This window comes from Podarcis cretensis, assembly GCF_951804945.1.
Source record: "Podarcis cretensis genome assembly, chromosome: 2".
NCBI classification, from domain to species: Eukaryota; Metazoa; Chordata; class Lepidosauria; order Squamata; family Lacertidae; genus Podarcis; species Podarcis cretensis.
Genome location: NC_137171.1, coordinates 117,791,701 through 117,807,809, shown reverse-complemented (window position 1 = coordinate 117,807,809; position 16,109 = coordinate 117,791,701). Strand labels below are relative to the sequence as shown.

General features: G+C 47.7%; 1 protein-coding gene across 2 annotated transcripts; it reads right to left on the bottom strand.

The window, feature by feature from the left end:
- Window positions 1-1,850: 1,850 nt before the first annotated feature.
- Window positions 1,851-6,550, bottom strand: LOC307208748 (uncharacterized protein). Of its 2 annotated transcripts, XM_079963677.1 has the most exons (3): window positions 6,390-6,550; window positions 5,181-5,428; window positions 1,851-4,863 (listed from the first exon to the last, which is right to left on the bottom strand). In XM_079963677.1, exon 3 carries the CDS (start codon window positions 4,756-4,758, stop codon window positions 3,397-3,399), a length of 1,362 nt encoding a protein of 453 aa, XP_079819803.1. In that variant the 5' UTR covers window positions 4,759-4,863; window positions 5,181-5,428; window positions 6,390-6,550; the 3' UTR covers window positions 1,851-3,396. The 2 variants fall into 2 exon arrangements, with proteins under 2 accessions (XP_079819803.1, XP_079819802.1); XM_079963676.1 differs by lacking the exon at window positions 5,181-5,428.
- Window positions 6,551-16,109: the final 9,559 nt, after the last annotated feature.

Sequence of the window (16,109 nt, the reverse complement as noted above, 5' to 3'; positions counted from 1 at the left end):
GCACTTTGAACAAAAACCAGAAAAATACTGTGTTTCCTGTTAGCAACGTTTTTTAAAAGGCAGTATAAAAATTATTATAAACGAGAACAGAATATGCATTTCAGATCCCTACCACCATTGTGTTTCTGCATGCTCGTACCCATGGAACGCCAGATGTTTCCAACATGGTCTTATAACAGGAGGGGGAACCCCAGGTCTGTGGGGTCAAATGTACTCTACTGTACAAAGGTAAGCGTCCCATCTCTCGTCCCATCGCACTTCTGCCTATGGCCAGTGGTGGCTGGCGATGCCAATTTAAGGACAATTGAGAAGTTGCTCTCCTCTTAATGCTGCATAGCCATGCTGGCCTAAGACTGATGGGAGCTGTGATCCAAAAGATCAGGAGGGCAACAGCTTGGGGAAGGCGGCTCTAATGGGATGTGTTGTGGCATCACAGGGAGATCGGACAATACCTCTCCCTGCTCTTGCCCACGTGTAGCTGGCAGCGCATCATCTCTTCCCGCCCACTTGGGTAGCTGCCGACCTCTGAAACTATCTGTGTGGTGGTGTGGCCTAAGACTGCAAGAAGAGCCCTGCTGAATCGGGTGGCATCAAGTCCAGCATCCTGCTCACAGTGGCCAACCATTTGCCCCAATGGAAAGCCCAAAAGTAGGACCCGAGAACAAGAGCCCTTTGCCCTTCTGTGGTTTCCAACAACTGGTATTCAGAGGCATGTGACAGTTAAGGTAGAAAGTAACATTGGAATATCCAGGGTGCACATACTGTTCAGATGACATACTGTGGAACCTCGGGTAATGTAAACTTCAGGTTGCGAAAGAGGCTAACCCGGAAGTGTTTCACCGCTCGCGCATGCGCAGAAGCGGTCTACCGCCATGCGCGCATGCGCAGAAGCCGTCTCTCTGGTTGCAAAAACTTTGGGATATGGCCGGACCTCCGGAACAGATTCCGTTCGCAACCGGAGGTACCACTGTATTTAATTTCAGATTTTAAAAACTCTAGCACCACCTCCTGGTTAATTTTGTCCCAATGTTGAATAGGTCTTCTATGTGTTTTGCCGAAATCTGCTTCCCTGCACTTTCCGCCCAGTTCTTACCCTCTGGAGCCACAGAAAACAAGCCTGTTCCATATTCTGTGTGGTTATTTGAAGGCTGGTATAATCTCTCTTTTCCCACAATCTCTCTTCCAGGCTAAGCACACCCGGATGTTTCAGCTATTCCTGAAGCTGTCCTGATTTTCAGACCCCTCCTCTAGAGACATCTCACTTGGTCCATGCACGGCCCAGAAATACACAGTATTTCCGACGCGGCCTGAAATTCCTGCATTCCATGGGGCTGAACTAAATGACCCTCGGGGTCCCTTTGCCCTCTACAATTCTATGACCAATGTAGGTTAGAAATGGACCACACACTATCTGGGCACTGACCACACAAATTCAACCCAAGTACACATCCATATTTCAATATATAGTCCCATGTGAACGTTTGGTGATGCCGGAGGTAGGGAATAAATGCCGAGTCAGTGAGAAAGCACTAAGTCTGCAGTCTCCCCCCTACCGTGCATTTGTAGGTCAGACCAAAGAGAGGTTTATTTTTATTTTTTTTTTATAATAATTTTTATTAATTTTCCAATTTTTAACACAAAACAACAACAACACACAAACATCAACAAATACAAACACATACAAAGATATCATTTCTTAACCTCATTTTCATAAGCCTCTTTTCTCGGACTTCCCCATACCTCACCCTTTTTGCATCCTTATTTTACAGTTTTTCAACAACTCTTTTTGCCAATTAAGTTTAAGCTTATTGTCATTCTCAATTTTACCTTGAATCATCAAACAGTTTTAGCTGCAATTCTGCATCTTCCTTCCCCTTGACATTTTATCACTCTCTATTTTACAACAGTTCTTAAGGTATACTTTAAACTTCTTCCAATCTTCCTCCACTGTCTCTTTCTCTTGGTCGCGGATTCTGCCAGTCATTTCTGCCAATCCCATAAAGTCAATCACTTTCGTCTGCCATTCTTCCAGTGTGGGGAGTTCTTGTGTCTTCCAATACTTTGCTAGAAGGATCCTTGCTGCTGTAGTGGCGTACATAAAAAAAATCCTATCCTTCCTTAACACCAATTGGCCAACCATGCCCAAGAGGAATGCCTCTGGTTTCTTGTGAAAAGTACATTTAAGTACCTTCTTAATTTCATTATAAATCATTTCCCAAAAGGCTTTAATCTTTGGGCAGGTCCACCAAAGGTGAAAGAAGGTACCTTCAGTCTCATTACATTTCCAACATTTATTATTGGGCAGATGATAAATCTTCGCAAGCTTAACTGGGGTCATGTACCACCTGTAAATCATTTTCATAATATTTTCTTTCAAGGCATTACATGCTGTAAATTTAATACCGGTGGTCCATAACTGTTCCCAGTCAGCAAACATAATGTCAGAGCCCTTTGCCCTTCTGTGGTTTCCAACAACTGGTATTCAGAGGCATGTGACAGTTAAGGTAGAAAGTAACATTGGAATATCCAGGGTGCACATACTGTTCAGATGACATACTGTGGAACCTCGGGTAATGTAAACTTCAGGTTGCGAAAGAGGCTAACCCGGAAGTGTTTCACCGCTCGCGCATGCGCAGATGCGGTCTACCGCCACGCGCGCATGCGCAGAAGCCGTCTCTCTGGTTGCAAAAACTTTGGGATATGGCCGGACCTCCGGAACAGATCCCGTTCGCAACCGGAGGTACCACTGTATTTAATTTCAGATTTTAAAAACTCTAGCACCACCTCCTGGTTAATTTTGTCCCAATGTTGAATAGGTCTTCTAAATGTTTTGCCGAAATCTGCTTCCCTGCACTTTCCGCCCAGTTCTTGCCCTCTGGAGCCACAGAAAACAAGCCTGTTCCATATTCTGTGTGGTTATTTGAAGGCTGGTATAATCTCTCTTTTCCCACAATCTCTCTTCCAGGCTAAGCACACCCAGGTGTTTCAGCTATTCCTGAAGCTGTCCTGATTTTCAGACCCCTCCTCTAGAGACATCTCGCTTGGTCCATGCACAGCCCAGAAATACACAGTATTTCCGACGCGGCCTGAAATTCCTGCATTCCATGGGGCTGAACTAAATGACCCTCGGGGTCCCTTTGCCCTCTACAATTCTATGACCAATGTAGGTTAGAAATGGACCACACACTATCTGGGCACTGACCACACAAATTCAACCCAAGTACACATCCATATTTCAATATATAGTCCCATGTGAACGTTTGGTGATGCCGGAGGTAGGGAATAAATGCCGAGTCAGTGAGAAAGCACTAAGTCTGCAGTCTCCCCCCTACCGTGCATTTGTAGGTCAGACCAAAGAGAGGTTTAGTCCAGTCAGGCCCAGTGAATTATACTGTGCTATGAAAGCACTGAGTTGCACCTGAAGTGTTGCCCACCATCTTTACAATCGTAAGCTTTCTCTCCTGTGTGGGTTCTCTTGTGCTTAATAAGTGACTTTTTATCAATGAAGCTTTTATCACAGTCAGAACACCGGTATGGCTTCTCCCCTGTATGGATTCTCATATGTGAAACAAGGTTTCCTTTCTGACGGAAGCTTCTCCCGCATCCTGAGCATTTATACGGCTTCTCTCCTGTATGAACCCTTTTGTGATTCACAAGCAGGGAGCTAGTGTTGAAGCTTTTCCCACACTCAGGACATTCGTAGGGCTTCTCCCCTGTGTGGATTCTCACATGTTTAGTAAGGGATGATTTAACCCGGAAGCCTTTCCCACACACAGTACACTGGTAGGGCTTCTCTCCTGTGTGGGTTCTCTTGTGTGTGATAAGGTTTGATTTTGTATTGAAGCTTTGCCCACAGTCTGAGCACATGTAGGGTTTCTCCCCTGTGTGTAGCCTTTTATGCTCTATAAACTGAAAGCTGGTGCTAAAGCTTTTCCCACAATCTCTGCATTCATAGGGCTTTTCCCCTGTGTGGATTCTCACATGTGAAACAAGGTTTCCCTTGTTGACAAAGCTTTTTTCACAGATGGAGCATTTGTAAGGTTTCTCCCCTGTGTGAGTTCTCACATGCATCATCAGCGAAGTGCAATGAGAGAAGCATTTGCCGCACTGGGAACATTTATACGGCTTCTCCCCTGTGTGGATCCTCATGTGGGAAACGAGATTTCCTTTCTGGCTGAAGCTCTTCCCACAATCTGAGCACTGATAGGGTTTCTCTCCAGTGCGGGTCCTCCCGTGCGTGACAAGATGTGATTTCTTACCAAAGCTTTGCCCGTACTCAGAGGACTCGTAGGGGTTCTCTGCTGTGTGGGTTCTCTTGTGTGCAGTAAGGTTTGATTTCAGATGGAAGCGCTGACCGCAGTCTGAACATATATATGGTTTCTCCTCTGTGTGTACTCTTATATGATCAATAAACCCATAGCTCATGCTAAAGCTTTTTCCACAATCTGTGCATTCATATGGTTTATCTCCAGTGTGGATTCTCTCATGTGTATCCAAGTGGGTTCTGTCATGGAAAGTTTCCCAGCATGATGAGCATTTATATTGATGTCCCCCTCTCTTCACACTGTCATCCTCAAGAAACTCAAAGCTCTGATGGAGGCTTTTTCCACAGTCTGTGCCCATAGTTCCCCCTTTACATATGAGGATTCCTTCTTGGAAAGTACTTTCATTTAAACTACTATCTCCATCTTCACAAAGGAAAGCTCCTTCTGTTGCCTTTTCAAGTTGTCCTCCTTGTCCCTGTTGACTTCCCGGCATCTCTTCAACCCCAGAACTTTTGCCGCTTTTGGCTGATAATAGGATGGGGAAGCTCACACCTTTCTAGTGAAAGATCTTCCTCCTGCTTGTCTAAGTCATCACCTTCTGGAACAAAACAGAAAACAGGAGACGATGCTTTACATTTAGATGTTTCCAATGATCATATATTGATTTAAAAACAAGACTTCGGGCAGCCTCTTTACTCCTCTGTTTGCAGGAGCCAGCAAATAAGTCAGGATTTCTTTAACTCACTATAGTTTCCATTTCAACTGAACCAGGAAGCTTCACAACAAACCAAGATATTTAGCCAGCTTCAAACAATGGGTTTACACCCTGGCTTGTTCTGAAACAGTTAACCACAGTTTCCTGGTTTGGACTAAACTGGAATAGCTAGTGAGTTGAAGAGTTCCTGGTTTGTATACCTCTGTTTTTCTTTTGGAGTGCGATATCTGGAATTGGATGTTTCCTCCCCAGAGTTGTTGCTAAGAAAAATGCCAAAAAACACACCACAGATGCATTTGTATCAGTTGTTTCTTTGTGATGTTTCATTACCTCCATGTTATCGCCCCACCCTTGTTTTTGCTCTCTTTATTTTATTTTATTTCAAGTATTCCTTTGCTGCTTTTTGGGAAAAGCCATCCGAAGGCAGCGTGCACACGTGATTCAAAACCTAAAACAGAACTGAAATAATTAACTTTGCCATGACAAAACAAAAAAGCCACAGTCTAATGGTTTGAAAAGACACAGTGGGTAAGGCTGTCAGTGGCTGTCACAGTGGCTGTCACAGTGGGTAAGGCTGTCAGTGGCTACTAGCCACGATCTCACATAGTAAGCTGCCTTATACTGAGTCAGGTCCATTCAGCTCACTATTGTCAACACTGACAGGCAGCAGCTTCCAGGTGTACCAGCCTGAATAAAATATTTGGGGACGACGACAGGTAAGCCCCACCACACATAACTGATTACAGTGGTACCTCGGGTTAAGTACTTAATTCGTTCCGGAGGTCCGTTCTTAACCTGAAACTGTTCTTAACCTGAAGCACCACTTTAGCTAATGGGGCCTCCTGCTGCCGCTGCACCACTGCTGCACGATTTCTGTTCTCATCCTGAAGCAAAGTTCTTAACCCGAGGTACTATTTCTGGGTTAGCGGAGTCTGTAACCTGAAACATATGTAACCTGAAGCGTATGTAACCTGAGGTACCACTGTACATGGCACACACACACCGTTTGAATGACAATGCCCATCAACTTTGGGAGGGGGCCCTCAAATATTTTATGGGGAGGCTGAAGGGACCTCGGTCCCCAGGAGTTGGCTCCTAGAGCAGCTTTGCAGTTTCAGACAGATGTGTTTCCTAGCCCCAGGGATTGGACCTGGGACCTTCTGCATGCAAAACAGAGGCTCTAACCACTGAGCTGCAGCCCCTCCCCAAGAAAACAAATACCTGCCTGGAAGCTCCCACAGAAGCTCCCTTCCAGCCCCCGGCTCCTCAGCAATCTGATAGCCTGCGAGGCTCCACAGGGCTCTTTGTCCGCATTTCCCTGCTGCAGAAATGGGCTCCTCTGTTCCCGCCGCCGCCCAGCAGCTGTTTCCTCCTAGGCTTTCTGTCTCTCCTTCCTTGCTTTAGCTCACCTGCTCCACACGGTCTTTTTTCTTTGCATTGCACCCGCAGCCAGGAATGCAACCGGCAGCAGAGGCTCCAGACCTAAAGGCTATTTCGCAGCACAGTGCGAGGGAGAGAAGCGGGTGGCGGAAGAGGAAGATGCCCTGCGCTGTTTACTTGTTTTTCCCCAGCCTCTCTAGGATCCGCAACTCTGTTATGTTAACTCCTAGTCGTCTGGAAGAAAGCAAAAGGTAAAGCGACCCCTGACCATTAGGTCTAGTCGTGACCGACTCTGGGGTTGCGGCGCTCATCTTGCTCTATTGGCCGAGGGAGCCGGCTTACAGCTTCCGGGTCATGTAGCCAGCATGACTAAGCCGCTTCTGGCGAATCAGGGCAGCGCACAGAAATGCCCTTTACCTTCCCGCCAGAGCAGTACCTATTTATCTACTTGCACTTTGACGTGCTTTCGAACTGCTAGGCTGGCAGGAGCAGGGACCAAGCAACGGGAGCTCACTCTGTCGCGGGATTTGAACTGCCGACCTTCTGATTGGCAAGTCCTAGGCTCTGTGGTATAACCCACAGCACCAACAGCAAAATAATCTCCAGGGCTTGAGGGAACCTAAGGAGCTGCTACCTGTTTGCCTGAAAGGATTTATGCCAAGGAAAGGACTGCTCATTTGTGCCACCAATGTAGAAAGAAGCCTCATCATGCAACAGTGCCAATCCTGTGTATGGCGTTCATTCAACATTGCCAGTGCTGTGAGTGACCTGGGTGCGAATCCAGACCGGCATTTTCTCTGCTGACATGCAAAGAAGGCACAGGCAGCCAAAAGCTTGCAAGCGTCCTGTGAGGGTGGGATTCAAACCCTCAGCACAGTGCGCAACAGATTAGCAGTCCACGGCCTTCACCACTTGACCATGTCATCGGGAACATGATACCCACAGCTGGGTGGCATTGCATCTTTCCAGCTAAAGCCCAGATGTGCTAAAAAAATTGCATCACAGAGATCTCCACCCCTCTTGGCCTGAGGTTTTACTCAGCTAAGAGAAAACCAGTTATACAAGCCATTTCAGGTTCCTTTTCCCAAACCGGAAGGGGAGCATGCTGAGCCCATAACCCAGAGGTTGATAGAAGAAAAATGTCATCTGCTATTCTGCTGCTGCCTTTTGCTTCTGCACTGGACACAACATGCAAAAAGCTAGATGTCCCTACACATTTTGGTCAGGATGCTGAAAATCTCCTCTGGACCATCCAACCACACAGGAGGTTTTACCTCGGCAGACATTCTGCCCAGGAAGGAGAAGGTCCTCATCGTCTGCACCAGTGGTGTAGAGGCATCATACGAGGTTCCCAATCTTGTGACTCGGGTTCGAGTCCCGGCTGGTGCATACCTTCCTGGTTGTTGTTTTTTTCCTTTCAGAGAGTTGAAGACAGTTTCAGCCTGCCAGCTAGAAGTTTATGCCTTAAGACAGGGTTTCCCAAACCGGTGGTCCACAAGCTTCATTCAGGTGTTCCACAGAGTGCTGTAAGGATACAACTAAAAATCATTTAGCACAGCGCATTACAGCTGCTGCAACAGGCAGGGAACGTATTAAGTGGTCCACCAAGACCCTCAGCAATTGTCAAGTGGTCCTTGGGGGGAAAATATCTGGGGACCACTGCTCTAGGACTTCCAGCCAGTGGGGAAAAGGGCTAGCAAAGATGGAAACTGAACTGATTCAGCCACCTCATCATGGGGATAATGTCTGCAAACATCCCTGGGTGGGCTCGAACCACCAACCTTCTGGTTAACAGCCAGACGCGCTAACCGATTGCGCCACAGAGACCTGGAGAAAGGTGCCTCTCAGTCTCTTATTATGCTTCCTTTGATGCCATGCAAAAGAAAGAGGTCTAGTTTTATGCTCTGCAAATAACAGCTGTGGGCCAGGCAAGCCCACAGGAGCTTTTCCTTTGGCAGGATCACTTGCCTGGAAGGAAAAACCCCGCATCAGCTGCATCAGTGTTGTAGACCAGAGGCATCATGTGAGGTTCCCAATCTTTTGACCTGGGTCCGATTAATGGAAAAAAGGGATGATGAGATAGACTCCAAACCCACATGTGCAGAGGACAACAGATGTCTCATCCTGGACAAAGTGCCTACAACCGTCCCTGGGTGGGCTCGAACCACCAACCTTCTGGTTAACAGCCAGACGCGCTAACCGATTGCGCCACAGAGACCTAGGCAGAGCCTCCCCTCAGTCTCTTTTATCCAGCAGTTTTGTTGCCAGAACTGGATAGATGACAAACAAACTGATGATGTGCACTAGGCTCTTTCTTGCTCCATCCAGCAGAGTGGCGCAGCGGAAGCGTGCTGGGCCCATAACCCAGAGGTCGATGGATTGAAACCATCCTTTGCTAGATACTTTTACTTTTGCCTTGGCAAAATGTGGGTGTGAGTGGAAATTATTTCCCTGCGGCTACTAAATAGGAAGCTAGGAAGCTGCTGTGCCCCCCTCCTCTAGCAACAAGCCTGGGAAAAGGAATATTGTTGAAAAGGAGAGAGAGGTGACGTGCTAGTATTGCTTTGCTGTTAGCAGGATCCAAAGGCACACGCCTTCATTGTCTCCCGAGACGGGTGGATGTCAACCATCTGCAGTAGCCCAGGTGGGAAAGTCTGTTTCTTCCGTTTGTTGAATAAAAATAGCCACGGCAACTGGAGACAGTGGATGCTGGCATGATACTGCCTCATTACAGGTTGGGGAATCCAAATAAAGTCATTCCCAGACCAGATACCTAGCTGACAAATGATGCAATGATCCACAGCCAGCCACTTTCTCCCAACCAGCCAGCAGAGTGGCGCAGCGGGAGCGTGCTGGGCCCATAACCCAGAGGTCGATGGATCGAAACCATCCTCTGCTAGTTGGCAGTGACTGCCTTTTGCTTTTTCCTTGGACAACCCACAAAAGAAAAGGGAAAAAGGATCCCTTGTTGCTGCTGCTGAGTAGGACAGCACAGCAACTCCTTCCTCTGGCAAAAGGCCTGGGAGAAAGGATCCTTACCGCCACTTTCCTCATTTCTTATTCTCTTCCAGCAAGAAAGCAGTTTTTCCTTCCCCTTACCTTGACAGGGGGTTCGAGGTGGATCCATCTTGGTTGGCTGCTGAGAAAAAGCTGTGTGCCTGCCTGGTTTATCATTTGAATCAGAATGTGAAAGTTGGAAGGGGTCCTGGAGGTCCTCTAGTCCAGCCTGGGTCCAATAATAGCATGGATGCTGGAATCTGGAGACAGAGGCATGTATTGCTCAGAGCTGGACACAGAACTGTGGCTTGGGGCTTCTACTGCAGACTGAATGCTGCAAACCCCTAAATCTGGTGCTCAGGCATGTCCAACAGGCACATCTAGCAGTAGATCACTGGACGTCTGTGATAGATCACAGGCTCCCGAACCCCCAAAACAGGAGTTTCCTTCCTAAAAAAAAGGTCAACTACTTTGACCTGAACACCCAAAAAGGAGGTAGATCATTGCCAGTTTTTAATTCTGTGAGTAGATTGCAGTCTCTTGGGAGCTGGCCACTGCTAGTATATAGCTTCAATTAAAGCCATATATCCTAAAGACATCACAGTCTCCATTGAGCTTTGTTCAAAGGAAACTGAACCCTGGGTAAAACACTGCAACCCCTGGAATCTCTTGCCACTTGGAGACTGGGGTGTGTGCAACACTATCAAAGCATAGCAAGCACCTTACAGGCAGGTTGGACCAAAGCAATAGCAGCACTCCATCTTCCTTCGAGGCGATTCCTTCTGCCAGACCTTTTGCCAGAGGAAGGAGTTGCTGTGCTGTCCTACCCAAAAAGGTCGAAGGAAGTCAACATTTGTATTTGTGATAATATTGAAAATGTATGTTTAAATTTTATATTGGAAATTGAATAAAAATAATTTAAAAAACAAAAAAACAAAAAGGGATCCCTTTTCTTTTGTGGGTTGTCCAAGGAAAAAGCAAAAGGCAGTCACTGCCAACTAGCAGAGGATGGTTTCGATCCATCGACCTCTGGGTTATGGGCCCAGCACACTCCCGCTGCGCCACTCTGCTGGATGGGGCATGAAGGTATGTTTGTCAGGGACCAGGAGTTGATTCTTTATCATCAAGTGAGGCAAGGAATCTGAACTCAAAGGGCTGGCAGGGACAGCCCCAGAGGTGCTGCAGTCAGAAGGAGCTGTGGAGCCAGTGCTCCACCCCATCCATCAGGAGCATGTGGCATTGCCATTCTCTGAGTGTCAAGAACTCCAAGCCAAAAGAATTTCTCTTGGCCAGGGGGCAGGAACAAGGGCCTCAGCTAAGGCAGAGTTTCTGTAGTGTAGTGGTTATCACGTTCGCCTCACACGCGAAAGGTCCCTGGTTCGAAACCAGGCAGAAACATGGTGCTCCACTTTTAATATTTTTTTGAGTAAAATATAGAAGAAATAACATCTAAAGCAAACATAGTGCATGCACTACCCCAAACAAAACATAGACTGGATAGCTACTCACAACTTGAGCATTACAATTGAAGCCATTTTAAAGTCTCACAATAAAATCAATAGCAAATTACACACCTCATATGTTGTTTGCCCATAATGCTTGGGTATCCTATCTGGCCACAGAGATTTTTTGGGGTCAGGTAGAATATGACCCAGTTGTGGGATCACATAAGTTATGACAGAGCACCATGTACCATCAAATGTACTTTTCAGTTTGACTCCCCTCAAATGTCTGTTCCACCCATAACTTCTCCAACTCAGACTCCCCCATAAAAAACTTTGTTCCACCAGCCTTCACAGTGCTCACTGCTTGGAAGAATGGAGGAACAGAGATCACCTTGCACATCCCTGATGGTCTAGTGGTCAGGATTTGGCGCTCTCACCGCCGCGGCCCGGGTTCAATTCCCAGTCAGGGAATTCTTTTGTCAGATGGAAAGAGGGTCATTCCAGCTGAATTTCTGCTGAAGACCTTCCAGGAACTCAGACCCTGAAGCCTCGTTTATTTTGATCCCGCAGTTGTGGTGCCAGTCATGGACTACCTCAGAAGGTGGTGGACCCCCTTTCATTGCAGGTTTTTTGAAGCGAGGTTGGAGGGCCAGGGAGTCAGGGAGTTGGACTAGGGGATCCTTGGGTTTCCTTCTAACTCTACGATTCTGTGTTCCCATGGACATTCATCTTGATTTGTTTTTGGAGAGGTTAGACGGCATTGCTTCAAGCAAATTGCAATTCCACACATCTCAGGGCATTTTCTTCATGCTGTCTTTATTTGCAAAAGATGCAGCTTGGGGGAAGGGGCTTTTTGTGCAATAAATCCATTTCAACTATAATTGCTCACCCTGAATTTGGTATCCTGGCTAATTGGCCCTGCCTGTAGCCAAGAGAAGGTGCAATCCTCCTCTTTTTTGCCCCAAAAGAGCCAAATGTGGGGGATGCCATCCAGACCTGACAATTTATCAATGGTTATTTTGTCTGCTATACCCAGAACATCATTCTTCATGGAACTGGTTCCTCCTTGAACTTGAACTAGTTCCTTTTCAAAATGAACTTTCCCAGCACCGAGCATAACAGGAGGCAGAGAAACAGCTCTGCCCAGGTCTCTGTGGCGCAATCGGTTAGCGCGTCTGGCTGTTAACCAGAAGGTTGGTGGTTCAAGCCCACCCAGGGACGGCTGCAGGAAATCTGCCATGAGGAGCCTGAGTGGTGAATTGCTAATCTGTTGTGTTCTGCCTACATGGGGGTTCAAGCCCCCACCCTTAGTAGCCCTTTTCCCTAGGAGTTCAGCACATTATCCAAGCAGCCAAAAAGAGTCACTATGACTGTGAATATAGTGAGTGCTTTAAAATAAGAGAGAGGAACTTGGGGTAGTTTTTTCTCCCAGATCACTTTATCTCCTTATTTCACCCTTTGGCAATAAGCACCCAATACTGCTTTTCCTCATCATAATAAGTGCAGAATAAATAAACGTGAGACTCTTACCGCTTTATTGCTGGCCAGGTTGAGAACACTGCTGAAACTGAAAAGCAGAGCAAAGGAAGGGTGGCATCTACCGTATTTTTCGCCCTACAGGACACACTTTTTCCCCTCCAAAAATGAAGGGGAAATCTGGGTGCGTCCTGTGGGGCGAATGCAGGCTTTCGCTGAAGCTTGGAGAGCGAGAGGGGTCGGTACGTACTGAAGCTGAGCGCCCCGTGCGCCGGGCAGCCATCCGCAGCGTGGGGAGCCCTGCAGGAGTTCCCCACAGGGCTCCCCACGCTGCGGATAGCAGCCCGCCGCCTGAGGCAGACATCGGCCAGCCCCACAAGCTCGGGGGACAGCAGGGAGGCGCAGCCCCGTTACCCGACCTGGTTCAGTTTCCCCGACCTGCTTTTGGGGGGGAAATAAAGGGGGGGGGAATTCCTTTATTTCCCCCCAAAAAAACTAGGTGCGTCCTATGGGACGGAGCGTCCTATGGGACGAAAAATACGGTAACTCTAGCCCATAATATTTAACTCTTCAAGGCTTGCTTGTTGAGTACCCTGCTCCCACTCTACTTGAGGAGTTGTTGAAGGGGACACCAGTTCTGCCACTGACCCTTTGAGCTGCAGGACTGTTCCTCCTCCTCTTTCTCCATGGAAACTGGGAAATTGGCATAAGGACACATGCACATCCCATCCTTAGTCTGTCAGTAGTGTTCCAGTAATAAGATCTCAGACCAAGGATTCTACCGCCCAAGTCTCTGTGGCGCAATGGGTTAGCGCGTCTGGCTGTTAACCAGAAGGATGGTGGTTCGAGCCCACCCAGGGACGTCACCCAGGGACGGCGGTGGGCAGGATTCCTGGACGAGGTGGCCGAGTGGTGAAGGCGATGGACTGCTAATCCATTGTGCTCTGCACGCGTGGGTTCGAATCCCACCCTCGTCGGTCCCTTTTTCAGATCTTCTTCTTTGGTGAATGCCGAGTAGGATTGTCTTACATGAATATGGTCTTAATGGTGTGTCCATAAATGACTGTGGAGGCCTATTCTGGATCCACATGCCCTTCAACAGTGGCGACTTAGGTTTCTGGGAGATGATAATGCTGAGGATTAGATGGGTTTTTGGAAGACGCCCGTGCGTGAATTTACTTTATAGAGTAGATCAGGGCATGCTGACCAACGCACAGTCTTCAGAGTTAGGCTCTATCCCAGGCAGTGTCTCCCCTTCTCTTCTGAAAAAGAATTCATTCTCCCAGATCAGTTGCCAAAGGAAGGAGGGCCTGTAGCGTCCTACTCACTAGCAGGAAAATCTCCTCCCCGCATTTTTGGGTTGTCCAAGTCAAAAGCAGAAGGTAGCTGCTGCTGCCCAGCAGACGATGGCTTTGATCCATCAACCTCTTGGTTATGGGCCCAGCACGCTTCCACGGCGCCACCTAGCTAGATGGGGTATGCCGCACCCCATCCATCTGGAGCACATGGCACTGCCATTCTCTGAGTGACAAGGACTCCAAGCCAAAAGGATCTTTCTTGGCCAGGGGGCAGGAACAAGGGCCTCAGCTAAGGCAGAGTTTCTGTAGTGTAGTGGTCATCACGTTCGCCACACACGCGAAAGGTCCCTGGTTTGAAACCAGGGAGAAACATGGTGCTCCTCTTCTTTTATTTTCTTTTTTTAATATGCCTACTGAATTCTTTTGTAAGTTGTAGAAAGTAATAATATCTAAAACAAACAGGAACAAACATAGTGCACTGCCCAAAACAAAACACAGACTGGATATCTACCCACTAAACCAGGCTTCCTCAACCTCGGCCCTCCAGATGTTTTGAGACTACAATTCCTGTCATGGCTAAAAATTGGCCGCTGTTTCTTTAATGCTTAAAAAGCTGGGTCAGCATGAGTCAGCGGCCTGCACCTGGTTGTATATATAGAGTGAGAAATGTTAATTTGGTTGTTTGGGTTTGGTTGGTTGGTTAGTGAAAGCTGGTAGTGTTGAGGCGTGTACAGTTTGTCAGTCGCTTTTGCAGAAAGACTTTAAAAAATAAAAGCAGAAAGTACTCTGCAAGGATACTTTTCTCGTGGACTTTTTTATGTCAACAAGGGTCTGAGGCCCAGGCTGAGGCAACAAAGGGAGGTCAGAAGCTTCTCCCCCCCCCCTTACAAACACTGACAATTCCCAACATCCCTGACCACTGGTCCTGCTAGCTAGGGATCATGGGAGTTGTAGGCCGAAAACATCTGGAGGGCTGAGGTTGAGGAAGCCTGCGGTAACCCTAGCATTAACGTAGGGGGTGTGAGAGGCCCTCTTGACCTAAGTGCCACTATTATTTCTTCTCTCTTAGTCAGGACTCTGCTTGCAAACAGTGTGACCTACATAGCTGGCACCTGCTCTTCCAAGAGAGAGTTCACCTGACAGGTTTGTGGTTGGAAAGTTCCTGTTACAGTGATACCTCTGGTGGTGAACAGGATCCGTTCCGGAGGCCCATTCACAACATGAAAAGAGCGCAACCCACAGTGGTGCGCCTGGGCACGCGCAGGTTGCGATTCGCCGCTTCTGCGCATGCGCGTGACATCATTCTGCGAGGCTGCACATGCGCTAGCAGTTAAACCTGGAAGTAACCCTTTCTGGTACTTCCGGGTCGCCGCAGGACGTATCCTGAAAGAACGTAACATGAAGCGGACGTAACATGAGGTATGACTGCATTGTCTGAACGAAACAGTTCACAAGGGAGAGGGTTGAAACAGAACAAGCACATAACCTGCTTTAAGAGGAATTGAGCCCTCAAGTCTCACTAGAGACAAACCACAAAAATCTTCCTTGGAAACCCTTGTTCACACTTGCTGCAAATTTGTAACCAAGTGATCCATGCCGAATGTTAGCCAACCGATCCTACAATCAGGGGCCAGCTAAGCAGGTCGCGCTATTTGCAAGCAGGTGCAAACACAGGCAGCTCCTGCTTTAGGCTAAGGCCTCGTTCACCCAACAAAACATTGAATGATAGCATTGCAGAGTTGAAAGGGACCCCAAGTTGGGAGGTGGGGAGCAGACTCCTTACAACTCTCAGCCCTGATAACAAACTGGGAACTCCCAGAAGTCTTTGGGGGAAGCCACAACTGCTTAAAGTGGTACCATGGAATTTTGAATCAGTGTGGCCTTGGTTTCCTTCCCCAGGAAAGAGGATGACCAAATGCTACTTTCAGCTTTCTAACGGAGTGGGAACTCTTCACAGCAACTAAAGAAAACCTGCCATTTGGCAGGATGTCTGATTGGCAGAGCACCATTTCTTAGCAGTTTGATGTGGAGCTCGTCTCTTGAAAGAACCGAGGGACAGAGATCAGCTTGCACATCCCTGGTGGTCTAGTGGTCAGGATTTGGCGCTCTCACCGCCGCGGCCCGGGTTCGATTCCCAGTCAGGGAATTCTTTTGCAAGATGGAAAGAGGGTAATTCCAGATGAGCATCTGTTATACCACCAGTGCTGAAGACCTTCCAGGAACTCAGACCCTGCAGCCTCATTTATTTTGGTCCCGCAGTTGTGGTGCCAGTCATGGACTACCTTGGAAGCTGGCAGACTCTACTTCATTGCAGGTTTTTGGAAGTGAGGTGGATTAGGGGATCCTTGGGTTTCCTTCCAACTCTACGATTCTGTGATCCATGGACATTCATCCTGATTTGTTTGTGGAGAGGTTAGACGGCATTGCTACAAGCAAATTGCAATTCTACACATCTCAGGGCATTTTCTTCATGCTGTCTATTTGCAAAAGATGCAGCTTGGGGGAAGGGGCTTTTTGTGCAATAAATCCATTT